We start from the raw sequence: 18,784 nt of genomic DNA, 5'->3' as shown, positions 1-18,784 counted from the left end.
ATTAAAAAGGAAATTGACAAACTTGAACGAATTCAGCGCCTGGCTGCACGGTTTATTTGCTCTGATTACAAAACATCTTCATCAGTTTCTGGCATGTTAGGCCAACTTGGACTGGATCCGCTCCACGTGCGCCGTAAAATCGCCAGGTTGAAATTTTTTTACTCGTTGTATCATAATCAAACTGGTTTAGCAAATGCCACATATATTACCCATGCTCCACGAAGGTCGTCGCGTATTTTTCATTCTAAAGTTGTTCAGTCATACTTTGCTCGAACTAAAATCTTTCAGAAATCATTTTTTCTACTCACGAGCGAATAATGGAATCATTTACCGGAAAGTGTTGTTGAATGCACTTCTTATGTTTCATTTGAAAATATGTTGACAAAGCATCTTTTGTAAACCCTCTCCTGCTTGGGCAGCATTGCTGCCTGCAGTATTTTGTAAATAAATATCTCCTGAACGGCGCAACGAAATTCCGCCATCTTAGTCTCGTCGGAAAGCGCATTCCTCCGTCTTCAAGCGTGCTGCTTCAGCTGTCTCTTCCATGCAAAAACAGTCGTATAAAAATTAAATTATTTAAGGTGGTTTTGGAGTGTCTGACTGGACACACCCGCCACGTCACTCCAGCGCCGTCCGGCGCTCGCTCTGTAGTGGCGTCGTCTGCTCGGCTTTCTGCAACTCGTGAGCTCTGGATAAATTTCGTAATCTTGACGAGTATCAAAATAGGCGCTGCGCGAACATCGCAGTATCTTGACCGATCCCTCCGTTTTTGGACATTTCAAACCCGCGGCTAAGCATTCCGAGCATCGGCGACGTCGACTTCGCGACCAAGCTTCCTGCGCGGAATCCTCGGACACGCGGATAAGCCTTTCAGCATCGGTGTTTCGGAATTCGCGACCAAGCACACCGTGCACGCATTCCTCGAACCCGCGGTTGAGCATTTCGCACACAGGCGTCTCCGACTCAACGCCTATGCACATCGTACGCGGACTTCTCGGGTCCGCGCCTAAGCAACCGTGCATTGACGCCTCCTACTGAGCGACTAAACACATCGAGCATCGGCTCCTCGAGCTCACAGCTCGACATTTCGCGCATCGGCTCCTCGTACTACGCGACTAAGTAGAGACCACGTCTAGTCATTTCACATATCGGCACCTCGCAATGCTGACCAAGCGCATCGCGCACTGACTCTTTTATCATATTCTCACAATATCTCGTAACAATATCTGTCTTGCCACGCCTTCTTAAAGGAAACTTCATCATGAGCCCTGTTCACTAGGCCCTTTGCACTGGAACAGACACCTGGCTTCAGAAGTGATGAATCATAGGAAAGTACAAGCTGGAAAGCACTTAGCAGCTGAATTGCTGCCTACCTATCAGTAGCACTCTCATCTTAAGCTCCATAGCTATTGTAAAGGGAAGGCGACTCGGAAGGCTCCTGAGAGTTTTCGTTCAGGTACGTGGCCCATTCTACCAAAAGAAAAGAATGATTGACTGATCGCACTGAAGATTCCTGTCAATGAGGAAGTCTGCTGCTACAACACTGAAACTACATTCATTCCCACAAAGAGTTTTGCACTTCATTTGATTTGAAACCAAGGCACCGTGCCCTTTGAGAGCATCAGTAAAAAATGCCATGAAAGAAAAGGGAGAACGAATGCACACGAGACCTGAGGCGACATGTTCAAGGAGCCCCACATCACAAAATAAACCAAAGACTACAAATATTGTGCCTTTTAGAGAACACATCAGAACGCGAAACTTTGAGAGCCGTTCTCTCAAAACTGTTTTTTTTTTCCTTTCTGCTCAGATTTTACAGCTAAGTTGCTAAGGGCTACTTTCCCCACTATAGTGTACGCGTAGCAATGGCTCGAGCGTTGTCGTCGTCTTCTCCAATAGCTGGCTCCGTTGCCGCTCGTCATTCCAGCGTAGAATTTCACTCCTCAATGGGGAGGCCGCCTTTACGGGGGTATGAGCCTTTCATTGTTTTACGTTACGAAGAGATTTCATTTTGAAGCAATTCAATTTTGAAGAATTCCAAGCGGCAATTGCGGCCGGATGCTGCTAATCACGCAGCCGACCAAACTCGTGACATCGAACGCAAGCGACAACGGCGGACAGCAGGCATACCGCCACTGACGTCGTTCTCGCCGTCACAGCCGAACTTGTGTGTGATCTCATTAAGAAACACAAAGACGCGACCAATAATTGAGAAAGACCTTAATGAACCGTCGTGGTTCACTCAGTGATCCACACCGGGCCGCACGTTTTAGCTTCGCAGGTTAACCATCTGTACGGAGTAGTCAAGGTTTCGACAAAAATTCGTCTGGCCAGACATTGAAGTGAAAAAGCTTTGCAGTCACTGAACAAGTCAACCGAAAAGAAAGACGTTTCGAAACCCGTACGGGTTGCTTGTTCACAATGAGGCGGAGAAGACAAGTAGTGGCATTTAAAGGCTAAGTTTGTGACGTAATGAGTGATTGTATATGATTGGCATGCTTCCTGCTGCTCGGTTCATGGTCCCGGTTGTCGATTAGATGAAGGATAACAGAAGAAGCCGCTTAGTCAGATTTCGTTCTTTGGCGAAAATTTCCACATTGTCCCAATTAATGTGATTTCCAGATGTATGTGCATGCTCAGCAAGCGCACTAGAAGCGATATCTTCATTTCTGACGTCACGCTTATGCTCCTTGAGTCGTCGTGTGAACTTGCCAGTTTCACCGATATAGGCCTGGCTGCAACCACCGCAAGGAATCCGGTAGACAACCCCAGGAAAGTTGATATCTAGTAGGTGATCCTTATCACAAGCATGTTCCATAGCTTGGAGTTTGGCACGTGCCCAATACGCAAGTTGTACTTCGCAAACACGCGGGACAAAGTTTCGCTTATCCCGCGAACATACGGAATTCCTGTGCTGGCGGAAAAAAATTTCGGAGTAGCTGTCACTGGCTACAAAACCTTCTTTTCAATTGTTGCCACAAAATGGTCGGGGTAGCCATTTCTGGAAAGTTCGCGCCGTACCATCTTGAGCTCGTATTGCAGGCGGTCTTTCTCAGTGCAGGTCCGCGAAGCACGCGTCAACAGTGACGAAACAACCGATTTCTTGTGAGCCACGGGATGATTAGAATTGAAATCAAGGTTCAGAGTGCTTGTGCTGAACGGAGTGCGGAGTGCTTGGGCTGTACAGAGTGCTTGGGCTGTAAATTTTGGAGGCGATTTCTTGGTTACCGTGTGGCCTATTTTGACTCTACTTTTCTGTCACATTCCTTGGGCTACAGTGCAAGTAGTGACATCTCCGCTGCTTTAGCTTGACCCATTATAAATTTATGATGTGGCTAGTCGTCCACCCTATAAGTGTGCTTGAATGCGAAAGCAACATAAAAAATGACAATCCAAAAAATTTATGTTGCGGAAAAAAAAAATGGAACGGCGCCCCCTTCAGCACGTATTTATCTATGCAATTAATACTAAACTAGCATTTCATTGCGTTCTTTAAGCTCCACAGGCACTCCAGAATATTTCAAGGAGAACACTTCTAAGGAATAAAATGTTCTGAAGGCATCTATAATTTTTTATGGAAGCACCAGGGAGACATCTTAAATATTCGTGCCAATTTTCATCAATATTCATAAAGAAATAAGAAAGTCGATTTCGATAGCCACGTCCCCTCTTAAGTACATGCAGTGGGTTGAGCTGTGTGATCATTGGTGTAGCTGAAGTATCATGCACAACAGGATCTGCAAACAATCTGATTGGCCAACAGCGTGCAGTAATTGGCCTTGGAGCTATCGGTTCAGTGGTAGCCTTGCATGAAATTGGCTGTTGAAGACGGAGATTTCAATTGATCGAAAAGCCCAAGCGAAAATGAGCCTAGAATTCACGACACCAAGTGCAGTTACCGTGTAGGACTGAAGAACAACAAATGACAGAATAATGAGCTGTGGAATTCATCTCACTAGCGTACAGAGCAGAGTAGGTGCGTTCAATATTTCAACGCGGGTTTGCATAACACAATACTATGAGTTGCTTATAGGAAATAATCAACCAGACTATTAAGCGTTGATGAAAGCTAAATAAATAGCTGCTGACTCAGGTACTGTCATTAGTATAAGATATCCATTCTCATATGACACAACCCAGAAATTGGTTCACATACGAGTCTGAAGTGTTGCAACTACACCACGTGATAAAATTTAAATAGGACCAGCCAAATACTGTATAGAACATATGCGGCCGTCTAGTTGGTATGACATGTATTGAAAGGATAAGTTGTGCTGTTTTATTCACACGCACAAGCACGTAAATGAAACGTCTCCATACATTTTATGTTTACATTTTACTGTGTGTGTCAAATGAACAGCACAACTATTACAATGAAGACGTCAGTACGTGTTCTATTTTGTACAAGACTAATTATTATTAGTTTTGCAAAGATTTAGTTTTCTCACTTCCAGCAAGTCAACTGCATGCCTAGGTTGAGCTGATTTTGTTAATCTAAGCTGGGTTTGAACTTGCCAGTTTCGCGTATATAGGCCTGGCTCATATTTTGCCATATATATATATATATATATATATATATATATATATATATATATATATATATATGTATTGGCTCATATTATAAAATATTGTCATATTTTAATCTCCAAACTATGATAATATAGAGAAGTGTCCCTATGTATAGCTCTAAAATTATTCGTCTCACAACATCATATCTAGCTTGGGGGTAAATTTATCTTAAAAGAAAATTGTACCACACTGACCAAAACAGTGTGGCTATTAACACAGGGAGCAGATATCCTTCCGGCAGAGTCCCTAGAAAATTGTACCATTAGCTGGCTTCGATCACATAACTAATGCTCACAGGTTTGTGATCATTCGTGTTCAGAATATTATCATGAGAGCAAATACACATCCTTTATATCGTTATAGCTGCTGAATTCTCAGGCACAATGCACCGTGTCCATGAAAATGCTAAAGAATGAAAAGAGGAGAGGTGTCTCTTTCCATAATCTGGAAGCGCAACTGAATATGGTTCGGTCAACGAGTGGAACCATGCTCTGTGCGAAATAGAGGCAAGCTGGATGGCCACTTAAACTGTCCAATGTCCTACACCCACGAATAATTGGTGGTAGTAGGTTTACAGCTATATAATCGAGTGCCGGAAAAAAGCGTCTGACGATTATGATACTCGCTAAAGCGAGATTTGAGCGCAGCACGAAACCTGTTTTCATTTCGCGATATATTGAGGCAAGGAATTTGAGACCGAAATCACCCCACCGAGTAGCTAGTTGGCCAGTGCCGTCAGCGCCTTCGCACAGGAAGTGGTAATATGGAAACGTTGGCATGATGGGCGTCATCGGAGCCAGCTGTGGAAGGAGACATCGCCGAACGCGCGAGCAGTGGCATGAGCGCGGTTACACCGAGGGACGCCGACGCTCAATGAAGAAACAGGTGCCTAAGAGCCGCGCTCTAAAACACTTTGTTGCATTCTTTGCAAGTACAAGTCATTTTTAGGCACATTATTTGCTATAGTCTGCCGGCAGAATAAACGAGAGGATAGAACCCAAAGCACTTTCCAGGCAGACTATTCTGGAACTAGTAATCAAATCTGTTGGTCTTAAACTGAAGGGCTCGTGCTAACACGGGCAACACGAACCACATAGTGAAGTAGGATGCATCTACAAAGTAACGGCAAACTTTCCTCTAACTTACTCTGTGTGCATTAGTAACGTGAGCATAGCTAGCCAGTGACGAAGAACTACGAGCAAAATTTATTTCATGCAATTCTGCTGGCTGCTAGCAGAATATCATATATCACCATACTATTGTTCAGTCTGACTTTTTGCATGCATATTGGTTTTTGTAAAAAAAAACTAAATTTGTACAGTATCACAGGGTTCTTACTTATAATATATCCATGTACCATGCGAGAGGTCTCCGCGAAAACACATTCTGTGCTGGGTCACCAGCAAAAACCGAACTGTTAGGATTCTTAGGTATGCAGGACGCTTGGTTTACGAAATGTGTATTCAGCAATCTAGAAATTCCTGCTCTTCGCACCAATCTGGTTCGGCCACACTTCGCACCTCTCATCGATGAAACAGACGGTCCCCCCTCGTTCTTCTGAAGTGGTTGACCTTGTACTAAGTTTCAAACACCCACTGACAACTATTGTCCTGTCAAACCAACTCGCCCAGCTATGTGTACTGATAATCATATCAGGCCAACTAGCCCAACTATGTGTACGAACCATCGAGGTTCCACGAAACTGCCGACGCCTTCGCGTGGCTCGAACTGAGAAATCCGGTGGCGCGCCGCACCAAGACTGCTTCCCGCCTCGTCCCTAGTGACGATTGGTTGCCAAAGGAACTTAATGCAGAACCAATACATTGTTAGGAGAGTCGCCGTCAATCGCCCCGTCGGTCTGGTGCGCTATTACTGCCGCATGCATGCTACTACCTGCTACTTGTATGCGATTACCTGCTATGTGCCTACATATTGTATAAAGCTTTTCATCTCCTCTTCGTCTGCTCCAAGAGTCCGTCTGTCATCCTCCACCCCGAAGTCACAATGTCCACATGAGATGAATCAAAGCTGCCCCTCATTTGCATTCATGACAGTGCTCTCAGGCGTGTCCAAATTTCCCGACAGCACTGTATGTCTTCTGAATTTACATGTGCGCGTACATGTACGAAGCATGTACGATACAGAAAACATCTACGAAGCACGTTTGCATGTACGAAGCAGAAAAGCACCGTGTGACAGGGCTTCTCTATCCGGCTACTACATCAAAAAACGCGATCGGCAGCACTTATGCACAGTTCACTTCTGAGCATACGCACACTGCACAAAACGGGCACTTATACTCCTAGCACCACACCTTGCACATATCGCATGCGGCTAGTTGGACCCCGACCAGCCGTACGGCGGATCGCACTCAAAATCACGCCATGTGTCTACTGGCTGCCCCAACAAAACGAATTCACCGAGGGAGCTTAAAGACGGCGGCATCGTCACGTCATCTACACGTGGCAACCGCGCTAAGTAGCGAGCAGAAGCCACTGCGCAAAACATTTCGGATGAATTTACGGCGCAGCGGGCTATCCACGAAGCCCATGTTCATTTCTTTGCATCACGCTTCGCTGAGCAATGATAAGCCGCCGCACGTGCAACTGCCCGCGGCCGTCGCCCTGCTTACGACTCTGGGTGACCCGGAGAGAGTCACGTGCCCCATGTAACATTCTCCCAGGCTCGGGAGTGCTAGGCCCGCGAGCATCTTCGCCACGGCCGTCTTGCCGCAACCATGCACTCCCAGAAGGCCGAAGCACTCGTCCCGGGAAAGCGTCAGGCTGAGGCTGCACACTGTGTAGTCGTCCTCGTACCACTTGTGCACATCTTCGACCACAAGGGCGTGCTCTGCCACTGCGTTCCTCTCGCACACCTGGTGTACCTGCAACAATTAAGGACGGCCGCTTGTATGTAGCTTTCACCCCAAATTCGGGATACGAATCACAGCTATAGCTTAACGTGCCTAAACATGCAGGCTTGGACGTCACGACAAAACTGTGAACTTGATGAAGGAAATTCTTGCGGCGAAGACGGCTTTCTCGTAATTTTTCTATAGCGCTAATGAAATGCCGATACAATGACGTAGTGGTTCACTTACAGGCCCGTCCCATTATTGGAATTGTCGAATATTAAAGGTACTGGTTTGTCTTTAATATAGCGAATATTTTTCCTACTTCTATACGCAGAAAAAAAAACTACAAATATATTTTGTTCCAATACGGGCAGTGCTATAAAGGAAATCAGTAAAGAGGGAGGCTTATTCTGAAAGCAATATTCGAAAATGCACCACAGTTACAACGTCACAGTCAACGACCATGGAATGGTAGAAGAAATCGCTAATACATGCGTCGTACGCGTTGCATAGAATACATTTTCCCAAAGAAAGGTAATCGATTGGTATACCAATTTGCAATTATTCTCATGCTGGTGGTGGTACAATGCCGGGCCGTCCCGTGGTGGTGGTGAAGCAGGCGTTAAGCATTTCCCCTGCGGGGGCCCATCCCGAAGATGGTGCAATGCCGGGCCGATCCGTGGCAGCGGTAGTTGAACGCGATAGCATTCAAAGATCCCTGACCGCTTCTCACGCTTGCTGGTAACTGCCGCTTAGGTAACCGTAGTGTTTACCGGTAAATGCGGCGAACTCTATGAACGAAGGCGAGCTTTCTGCTAACAGAAACGCGGCCTCTTACGTGGGCCGGAATGGATGGACCAATGGATGTTATGAGCATCCCCTTTGAAACGGGCCGGTGGGTTTCGCCATCAAGCTCTTGTTATTTTATTGACTACACTCCGTTTCACACATAAGGTGCAGCGCTGTGGAAGCTGCGCAAGTAGTGCAGTCTCGAAATTTTATGACTCCGCGCGTTGTGTCTGTGCTTCGCTGGGCGCCAGCGGCGTTTGCTCGCGCGAGCATGCACGTGAGGCTGCCGCGACGGGATGCAAATGAAAAAAAACAACGAATAGCCAACTGATATAAAACAACGTGTTAGCAGCCGAATGAGCGCAAAGGTTGTCTGTTTCTAAGAGTAAATTCTGCTTTTTATTGAGAATTGACCTTATATAAAGAACATTCTCACAAAAATCGGTCGAAAGACACCGAACTATTTTTTAGTGTGAACACATCCCCTGCAGAAAGTATCTCTAGCCTCCACAACGTTGCACCTGATGTATGAAACGGTGTATAATGTCCTACTTATGTGAAAAAAGAGTGAAAAGAAAGAGTGAAAAGTTTCTGAACCCCTATTGTGAATTTTGTTCTTGTACGCCTCCGTTTGTCGTTTCCCTACTTCCACCAATCTTGCAATCGCCTCTTACTTATCTCTAAGCGGACATGTTCACTTTCCCGCTGCTCTCGGTGAAACCAACAATTTCAAGGGGGCCGACGATTTCTAAATTGACCGCTGGGCGCAAATCTTCACATTCCATGTAAAGCGGAGTGGTGGAGCCAAGTGCCATCTGGAGGTGTTGCGAGGAACCGGGCGCGCCGAATTATGGCCTTTGAGATTTACGCGCGCCGGCACTCGCAATTCTCAGAGGCCATGCGCGCTCTATGAATGTTAGAAACGCTGGAAAAGAGGCTTCTGGTATTTTTTTAGTTCCCGCGTAACATAATTATGTTTTTACTTAAACGCCACTCCTCAAATGGCAGCTGGACAACGCTATCATAATAAAAAGTGTTTCTGTTTGAGTTTCTGCGTACCATAATTATGTTTTTTTCGTATATTCAAATTGCAATCTGACGGTATCATGTCTGCAGGTTGTGTGTAAGTCGTACTTTACGATTTTACTGACGTATTGTATCTTGAGAAATTCAATTAGTTAAGTAACTTCCTTGCGCTACATGGAGGGCCTGCGTGGTTCAGTATGCATGGTTCAACAGTGTGTTTGCTGAAACAACGCCCGACGCTGGACGCCAACGCCCAATTTTCTCCGACCCGGTGCCCTTAACGCTGTAGCGTTAACATGTAGTATGCTATTGACATTCTAGCAGCTTTTCAACAGCAGCAATTGGAATCAGTTTCGTCTTTTTGTGCATTCGGTTAATGCAGGCAATTGACGCAGACATAGAATTTCGCCTGTACAATCCGCTCGGGCACAGCAGATATCACGGCGAAACCCTTAGATCTCTATGTTTCAAAGTCGCGCTGTGAGGTAGAGAATATACCACGTGACCTGAGGAAGACCATTAGCGAAGCAAAGCATGTCGGTGTATAAGAGGTGATTAATGGTTAGCAAAGCAAGTAAGAATTGGTCATTAATTGGATTAAGGTGTTTAAGGAGGATTATGGTCGATGAAGGAGGGTTAAGGTGTATTAAGGTCGATTAGGTGGATTAAAAGAGATTCGGGTAGGTTAAGGTCGAATAATGGGGATTAGCATGGATTAGGCTGGATTAAGGTGAATTACAGTTGGCTTTTCGAGGTTTTCGCCTTTGGTTCTCTTCGTCGATAGCTTCGACACCAGGGATTCTTGTACCTTGACACTTTCCTCGCACTTCCTTTTTTGGCTGAACATTCTAGTTTGACATGGCTCCTATTAGCACGTTTGTCTTTGGGGGAGGCGGGAGGCGTTTCTTGTCCCGCATTATTTTATTTATCGTCACTCGAACGCACGCAACCACGGGGCCCTTCGTACTTGCCCGGATGTTCTTCTCTCCTCCTCTCTTGCTCGAGCGCGCGGAGCTGCGGAGGCGCAAAGCCATCGCCACCGGCGTGCCGCAGGGACCGGTGGCGAGCCCGTTCCTGTTCAATGCAGCCCTGGCAAGTTTTCCAGCCGCACTACCGGCAGACACCCGGTACCACACACAGGGATCCATCTACGCTGATGATGTGGCACTATGGGTCCGGGGACCAAGGCGGTCCCTTACGTACGACTGGAGATCACTGCATGGTGCCCTAAATGCGGTGCCACCATTCCTCGGGAGCATTGGCTTAACCGTCTTAACAGGGGAACCGATGTGACGCCCTCTTCAAAGATCCAGGGCCGGCTTGTGGCGAGAGTACCCCGCACGCACGGGGGAGAAAATATTTGTATTTACAATATATACAGTTACAAGGTTGTAGCTCAGTAGTCAGGGTAACACTAGCTACCGATCGTCGAGACACTTCAACCTCCTCCTCACCTCACAACGTCCTTTTCTCCACAGACGCACAAGCACGTACGTGACAATATTTATTTTTCTTCTTCGCCTAATGGCGGCAGTAATGAGAAATAAACAGAGTTAATTGTTTCTTCGCCAAGCGTCAGCACTCTTCAGCCCGCAAGAACTTATCAAGCCGGAGAGCGTTGGAGGTTTCCGGACACCGACCTCGCACAGGCAACTGCCGGGCACCCCGGAGGAAACCTCCAGTCTCAGAAATCCAACAATGGTGGCAACGCTGAGGATATATCTTATCACCTGGGGGTCCCACCTAAGCAAGTGGGGACAGGGGAGAGGCTAACCGAGCTGCGTGGCGCTGTATCTACGGATGAGCGTGTGGCTTTTTTTGTTAAAGGAGGACTGACACAAACATATTCAATCTTGTTTTTTCCGCTGCAGTAAGTAGCTAATTATCCAGTAATCACGGCACGAAACATCATTCGCTTCAGAACGCGGCAGGTAATTATTTGGAGCCTTGTTTGTAGCGACCAGTGCAAGTCTCGGTTTGAGAGAGCAACGAGATGGGGGAAAAAAGGAATGTAAACACAGCTGGACACGTGATCGCACAAAACTGTGACGTACGCACGCCAGCGCCCCCGCCGGCGCGCGAGCCATCGCGAGCTTCGTGTTGCTAGTTCGTCTGGTAATCCTGCACGTGCTTTGCGATGTCCTTGCCATCATCGTCGCCCTCATTTTGGTCCTCCAGTGGCGACTATTTCCTGCTTGCGGTAGTCGACGCCGAATTAAACATGGCCAACCACATTTCATTTCATCCACTACAAAGCAGCGACTCGGAAAGTACGAATAGCGACAGCCATCAATATGCCTACGCACTGCTACAAGTAGTACGAACCATTCGTCGAGCGCGCTTTGGGAATGAAGCATATTGTCCCGTGGTGATGACGTTGAAGAACACAGTAGCAATACTGTGAAAGACAAAACCAACTTTTATTGGGCGAACCTGTGCCCACAAAAACAGGCTACACTTATAGCACAACGATTGCGGCGAACACGGTCGGCGATCGTCGAAAATCTGATCAGCGGGTCAAGCGCGTCGGCTTTTATACAGCAATCGTCGAATGTTCCAGACTAATCGTTGGGACCCGCGTGCCTTCCACAAAGTTCTACACCATTCGCGTCAGGCGAATAAATCAGATAACACAAGGTTCGGCGACAACAGACAGCGGATACAAGCAACGATAACTTTCCAGAAACTTCGGATACATGCAGGCGCGTCCCGCGCTGTGTGATAAGATTTGTTAGGCGGCGAAACGTGGTCGCCCGATAAATATAAGTACACATGTCAGTACCCCCTCTTTAAAAGCATCGTCCCTATGCTACAAATAAAAGAGAGCGAAACACAAAAGGACACTTATTAAACATAAGTAACAAAACAACTAAAAGAAACAATGTCCAAAAGGCAGTTACGCGAGGTCCCAAAGTTCATCAACGCTGGTAGTACGGCTTGAGTCGCACAACGTGGACAATTTCAGGTCGTCAGCGGCGCCGCTGTGACAGCGAAATGCCGTCGGCACGACCTCATAGTACAGTGCGCCAATACGTCGGATGATCTTGTACGGTCCGAAATAGCGACGCAAAAGCTTCTCGCTCAGTCCTCGTCGGCGTATAGGGGTCCAAACCCAAACACGGTCACCGGGCTGGTACTCGACGAAGCGTCGTCGGAGGTTGTAGTGTCGGCTGTCGGTACGCTGCTGGTTCTTGATCCTTAGGCGGGCGAGTTGTCGGGCTTCTTCGGCGCGCTGGAGAAAGGTCGCGACGTCAAGATTATCTTCGTCGGTGACGTGCGGCAGCATGGTGTCGAGCGTCGTCGTCGGGTTCCTGCCGTAAACCAGCTTAAACGGCGTGATCTGTGTTGTTTCTTGCCCCGCCGTGTTGTAAGCGAATGTTACGTACGGCAGGACGGCATCCCAGGTCTTGTGTTCGACGTCCGTACACTGCTAGCATGTCGGCGAGGGTCTTGTTCAGGCGCTCCGTGAGACCATTCGTCTGCGGGTGGTGGCAGTTGTCCTCCTGTGGCTTGTCTGGCTGTATTGCAGAATGGCTTGGGTGAGCTCTGCTGTAAAAGCCGTTCCTCTGTCAGTTATGAGGACTTCTGGGGCACCATGTCGCAGAAGGATGTGCTCGACGAAAAATTTCGCCACTTCGGCTGCGCTGCCTTTCGGTAGAGCTTTAGTTTCAGCGAAGCGGGTGAGGTATTCCGTCGCCACGACGATCCACTTATTCCCGGATGTTGACGTCGGAAACGGCCCCAACAAATCCATCCCAATCTGCTGGAATGGTCGACGAGGAGGTTCGATCGGCTGTAGTAATCCTGCTGGCCTTGTCCGTGGTGTCTTGCGTCGCTGACAGTCTCGGCATGTCTTGACGTAACGAGCGACGTCGGCGTTCAGACGCGGCCAGTAATACCTTTCCTGTATCCTCGACAGCGTTCGGGAGAATCCGAGGTGCCCAGCGGTTGGATCGTCATGTAGGGCGTACAGTATTTCTGGACGCAGCGCTGCCGGAACAACAAGAAGGTAGCTGGCGCGGACTGGTGAGAAGTTCTTTACGAGCAGGTTGTTTTGTAATGTGAACGAAGAAAATCCGCGCTTAAATGCCCCAGGTACTACGTCGGTGTTCCCTTCCAAATACTCGACCAGACCTTTTAGCTCCGGGTCTGCTCGTTGCTCTTTAGTGAAGTTTTCTGCGCTTATTATTCCGAGGAAGGCGTTGTCATCGTCGTCGTCTTCCGGCGGGGGATCGGTGGGGGCGCGTGATAGGCAGTCGGCGTCTGAGTGTCTTGTATATTACCGTGACGTCATATTCTTGTAGTCTGAGGCTACACCTCGCCAGCCGTCCTGAAGGGTCCTTTAAGTTAGCTAGCCAACACAACGCGTGATGGTCGCCGACGACTTTGAATGGCCTGCCATATAGGTAAGGGCGGAATTTCGCTGTAGCCCAAATGATGGCGAGGCATTCCTTTTAAGTCGTAGAATAATTGCCTTCCGCTTTTGACAGCGACCGGCTAGCGTAAGATATTACCCGTTCATGTCCGTCTTTTTTGATGAAAAGAGCGCTACGAAGACGAGGACTAAAAGAACAACATGTACGACGGACAAGGCGACAAGGCGCCTTGTCCGTCGTAAGAGCGCTACGAAGACGAGGACTAAAAGAACAACATGTACGACGGACAAGGCGACAAGGCGCCTTGTCCGTCGTACATGTTGTTCTTTTAGTCTTCGTCTTCGTAGCGCTCTTTTCATCAAGTATGCAAAACCAACTCGTCCACATCAAGCTTCTGCTGCTTCAGATGTCCGTCATTCTTCTGGACCAGGAAGGCACCGAGGCCTAGGCTACCGGCGTCAGTGTGGATTTCGGTATCGGCGTCTTCGTCGAAATGTGCTAGTACCGGCGGTGACTCATACGTCGTTTTATTTCTTAAAATGCGTCGGCATGTGGCGTTTGCCATTTGAACTCGACATCCGATTTGGTTAGATGCGTTAACGGCTCAGCGATGCGTGAAAAGTCCTTGACAAAGCGCCTGTAGTAGGCACACATGCCAAGGAATCTACGCACGGCCTTCTTGTCGATGGGCTGCGGGAACTTCGCGATGGCAGCTGTTTTCTGCGGGTCGGGGCGTACTCCGGATTTGCTGATGACGTGGCCTAGGAACAGAAGCTCGTCGTAAGCGAAGCGGCACTTTTCTGGCTTCAGAGTGAGCCCTGATGAATTGATGGCCTCTATTATTGTTGCAAGCCGCCTAAGGTGATCGTCGAAATTTCCGGCGAAGACGACGACGTCATCCAAGTATACGAGACAGATCTGCCACTTCAATCCTGCTAAAACCATGTCCATGACGCGCTGGAACGTTGCAGGCGCCGAGCATAGTCCGAATGGCATAACCTTGAACTCGTAGAGACCGTCTGGGGTGATGAAGGCGGTCTTTTCGCGATCTCTTTCGTCGACTTCTATTTGCCAATAGCCAGACTTGAGGTCCATCGACGAGAAGTACTTAGCGTTGCAGAGCCCATCCAATGCGTCGTCTATTCGTGGGAGGGGGTATACGTCCTTCTTCTTGATCTTGTTCAGACGACGATAATCGACGCAGAAACGTAGGGTTCCGTCCTTTTTCTTCACCAGGACAACAGGAGATGCCCACAGGCTTTTCGACGGCTGGATGATGTCGTCGCGGAGCATTTCGTCGACTTGTTGCCTAATAGCTTCACGTTCTCTCGTCGAAACTCGGTAAGGGCTCTGGCGGAGTGGTTGAGCGCACTCTTCGGTTATTATGCGATTCTTTGCAACTGGTGTTTGTCGAATCTTCGATGAAGTCGAAAAGCAGTCCTTGTATCGTCGGAGAAGACTTCTGAGCTTTTGCTCCTTGCTCGTGGGGAGACTTGGATTTACGTCGAAGTCTGGTTCGGGGACTATGGTCGGCGGGGTAGATGCTGCAGAATCTGAGAGGACAAAGGCATTGCTCGTTTCCAGAATTTCCTCGATGTACGCGATTGTCGTGCCCTTGCTGATGTGCTTGAACTGTTTGCTGAAGTTGGTTAGCATCACTTCCGTTTTCCCTCCGTGGAGTCGAGCGATCCCTCTTGCGACGCAAATTTCACGGTCTAGTAGTAGGCGTTGGTCACCCTCGGTGACGCCTTCTACGTCGGCAGGTGTTTTGGTGCCGACGGAAATGACAATGCTGGAGCGGGGCGGGATGCTGACTTGACTTTCGAGCACGCTTAAGGCATGCTGACTACGAGAGCTCTCCGGCGGTATCGCTTGATCTTCAGACAGGGTTATTGACTTCGACTTCAGGTCGATGAGTGCGCCTTGTTGGTTTAGGAAGTCCATGCCGAGAATGACGTCGCGTGAACATTGTTGGAGGATAACGAAGGTGGCAGGGTAAGTCCGGTCGTGAACAGTAATTCTTGCCGTGCAGATTCCAGTCGGCGTAATCAGGTGTCCTCCAGCGGTCCGAATTTCAGGGCCTTCCCATGCAGTCTTAACCTTCTTCAACTGGGCGGCGATGTGTCCACTCATGATGGAGTAATCGGCCCCTGTGTCGACTAAGGCAGTGACTGCGTGGCCGTCGAGAAGCACGTCGAGGTCGGTGGTTCTTTGCCTTGCGTTACAGTTAGGTCTCGGCGTCGGATCACGGCTGTGTCGCGTTGACCTGTGGCTGGTATGGCACGTCGTCAGGTTGGCTTTCGTCGTCGTATTCTTTGCTTTCACACTTCGTCGGGAAGGCGGCGCGTCGTTATGTTGTCGAGGTAGTTTCTTCGGCGTCTTCCTCGGCGGCGGAGGATCTTCGTCAGTTCGACGAACAGCAACCGCACCTCCATCGGTTGTTGCTTTTAGTTTGGACTCGCTGACCGTTTTAGATGGACTCGCTGACCGTCCCCGTGCTGGGCCAGTGTACGGACGGCGCTGCGGCGACAGGTAGCGGCCTGGTGACGGCGAACGGGACGGTTATCGAGAGTTCCACTGAGTGGCGGCTAGGTAATCGGCAATGTCACGTGGGCGCTCCCCAAGCTGCGGACGCGGCGCGTTGACGGCAAACCCTCTCAGTCCCATGTCGCGGTATGGTCATCGACGGTACACATGGCCGGCTTCTCCGCAGTGATAGCAGAGCGGGCGGTGGTCGGGGTCTCGCCAAATGTCCGTCTTCCTCGCGTAGGTGCGCTGGGCGACGGGTGGGCGTGCTGGCGGCGGCGGCGGCGGACGACGGAATTGCGGCGTTACAGGACCCTGGCGCGGTCGCGGAGGGGAGCCTTGACGGCGTGCGACGGCGGCGTAGGTTATCGCTTCTGGTCATCGCTGCGGTAATTGAGGTTGCACCTCAGGAACCCCAAGCGATCGCTGAACCTCATCTTTCACGATGTCGACGATCGAGGCCACTTGAGGCTGCGACGAAGACAGGACCTTGCGCAGTTCTTCGCGCACAATGGCCCTGATGGTCTCTTGAAGGTCGTCTGAACCCAGTTCTTGGATGGCGTACTGCGGCGTGAGCCACTGGCGCATTTCTAGAGTTTTCTCGATCATCGATGCCTCCGCAGAAAACTCAGCCACAGTCTTCGGTGGGTTACGAATAAGTCCGGCGAAAAGTTCTTGCTTGACGCCCCGCAACAGGAATCGGACTTTTTTCTCCTCCGACATTTCCGTGTCGGCGTGCCGGAAAAGACGGGCCATCTCCTCCGTGAAGATCGCGATCGTCTCATTTGGCAGCTGCGCTCTGGTTTCTAGTAGAGCTTGGGCTCGCTCTTTTCGCACCACGCTTGTGATGTTTGCAAGAAGCTGCTTCGGAACAGGTCCCACGTCGTTAAAGTGGCTTCTCGATTCTCGAACCACGTCCTGGCAGCGTCTTCCAATGCGATGAAGACATGTCGCAGTTTGTCGTCGCTGGTCCAGCTGTTAAATGCAGCGACCCTCTCATACGTCTCGAGCCATGTTTCCGGGTCCTCGAATGTTGATCCGCGGAACGTCGGAGGTTCCCTGGGCTGCTGCAGCACGATGGGGGACGCTGGGGCTGCCATTGGGATTGCCTTGGCCACAATCTTCTTGGTCTTCTCAGGTAGAAGTCCGTGCTCGGGGGGCAGCTGTTGAAGACGGCGGCTTGCTCGATGGTCCGAGACTACGTTGGTGTTCTCTTTGCGGTCCGGGCTTGGATCACGGCTTGTCGGGGGCGTCCGGTACATGAACGAAAAGCACTTCCACCAGATGTCACGTGGTGGTGACGTTGAAGAACACAGTAGCAATACTGTGAAACACAAAACTAACTTTTATTGGGCGAACCTGTGCCCACAAAAACAGGCTACACTTATAGCACAACGATGGCGGCGAACACGGTCGGCGATCGTCGAAAATCTGATCAGCGGGTGAAGCGCGTCGGCTTTTATACAGCAATCGTCGAACGTTCCAGACTAATCGTTGGGACCCGCGTGCCTTCCACAAAGTTCTACACCATTTGCGTCAGGCGAATAAATCAGATAACACAAGGTTCGGCGTCAACAGACAGCGGATAGAAGCATCGATAACTTTCCAGAAACTTCGGATACATGCAGGCGCGTCCCGCGCTGTGCGATAAGATTTGTTAGGCGGCGAAACGTGGTCGCCCGATAAATGTAAGTACACGTGTGAATATTCTGGAGCAGAACACAAGGCGGGGTAAATGTCGGCACAGCGTCATGCTTGGTGGTGCGTAGTCTTGGTGGAAAACCGCCGGACTACTCTAACCTCGGCCCGTTTTGTTTATACCAGGCACGCTCGAAATGAAATGAGAAAATCTGGCTGCTCTTCCGTGGGGTCCATTTTAAGCGTCCAGCGGCGCGCACGAACTCGGACCACTTCTGCCGCTTAGCGACGCCGATGGTAAAGCCAACGAGCAAGCCAGGCGAGCTGGCGATCCCTGCGAAACGGTATATAGGCCTATAGCCTCGATGGCTGTTGGATCCTAGGCCGACGGCCCTTGCGACCCGTCCGCATCTGGTTATAAAGCATTAATATTCGTCAACACAACCAGCGTCTGCACATTTATGTTCTGGTGAGTGACAATACAATTAGACTTCCCGACGCCGTTGGTAGCGATGAGAAAACACGTTAGCCAGGCGGGCCGCTTCGCAGTGACGATTGCAGCGGCGGCTACGCTGACCGCTTGCGAGTCAAAATAACGCCTATTTACTATATAGCGCAACGTTTTATAACATGCACACTTTCGAGATCACTTTATATGTAAGTTCGTGCCAGAAACAAACTTTAGCCGATTTTTGTGCCGGCGTCAGCGCCAAATGAGATCAGCGTCATGACCAGGAAAAAATAAAAAGACCGGGACAATCGGAGCGGCGAGAAACTTGCTCGCACGACCCGCCCCGATGGCAGCGCAAACCCGTCACGTAGCGTTTTCTCGGTTGTTTACATTCCTTTCTTGATGATGTCGCGAGATGCCGCATTTCGCGGTTGGCTGGGCGCACGTACTTTAAAATTGATTCTAAATATGTTCTAAGCTGTATTCGCCTTTGATATTTTGCAGACGATGTATGTGTGCCCACATAAATTGATCTCACACATTAACTCGACTTCT

General features: G+C 49.2%; 1 protein-coding gene across 1 annotated transcript in view; it reads right to left on the bottom strand.

Moving 5' to 3' along the window:
• Positions 1–18,784, bottom strand: part of LOC140217077 (phospholipid-transporting ATPase ABCA3-like) — a 155,246-nt gene that overhangs the window by 77,893 nt on the left and 58,569 nt on the right. Inside the window, exon 4 of the mRNA XM_072287490.1 lies at positions 7,202–7,453. Coding sequence (XP_072143591.1) covers positions 7,202–7,453 — 252 coding nt within the window. The remainder of the gene's footprint in view (positions 1–7,201; positions 7,454–18,784) is intronic.

The sequence above is a fragment of the Dermacentor andersoni genome, chromosome 4, assembly GCF_023375885.2.
Source record: "Dermacentor andersoni chromosome 4, qqDerAnde1_hic_scaffold, whole genome shotgun sequence".
NCBI classification, from domain to species: domain Eukaryota; kingdom Metazoa; phylum Arthropoda; class Arachnida; order Ixodida; family Ixodidae; genus Dermacentor; species Dermacentor andersoni.
Note: the sequence above shows the minus strand (reverse complement) of the source record. Positions and strands in the feature narration are given on the sequence as shown.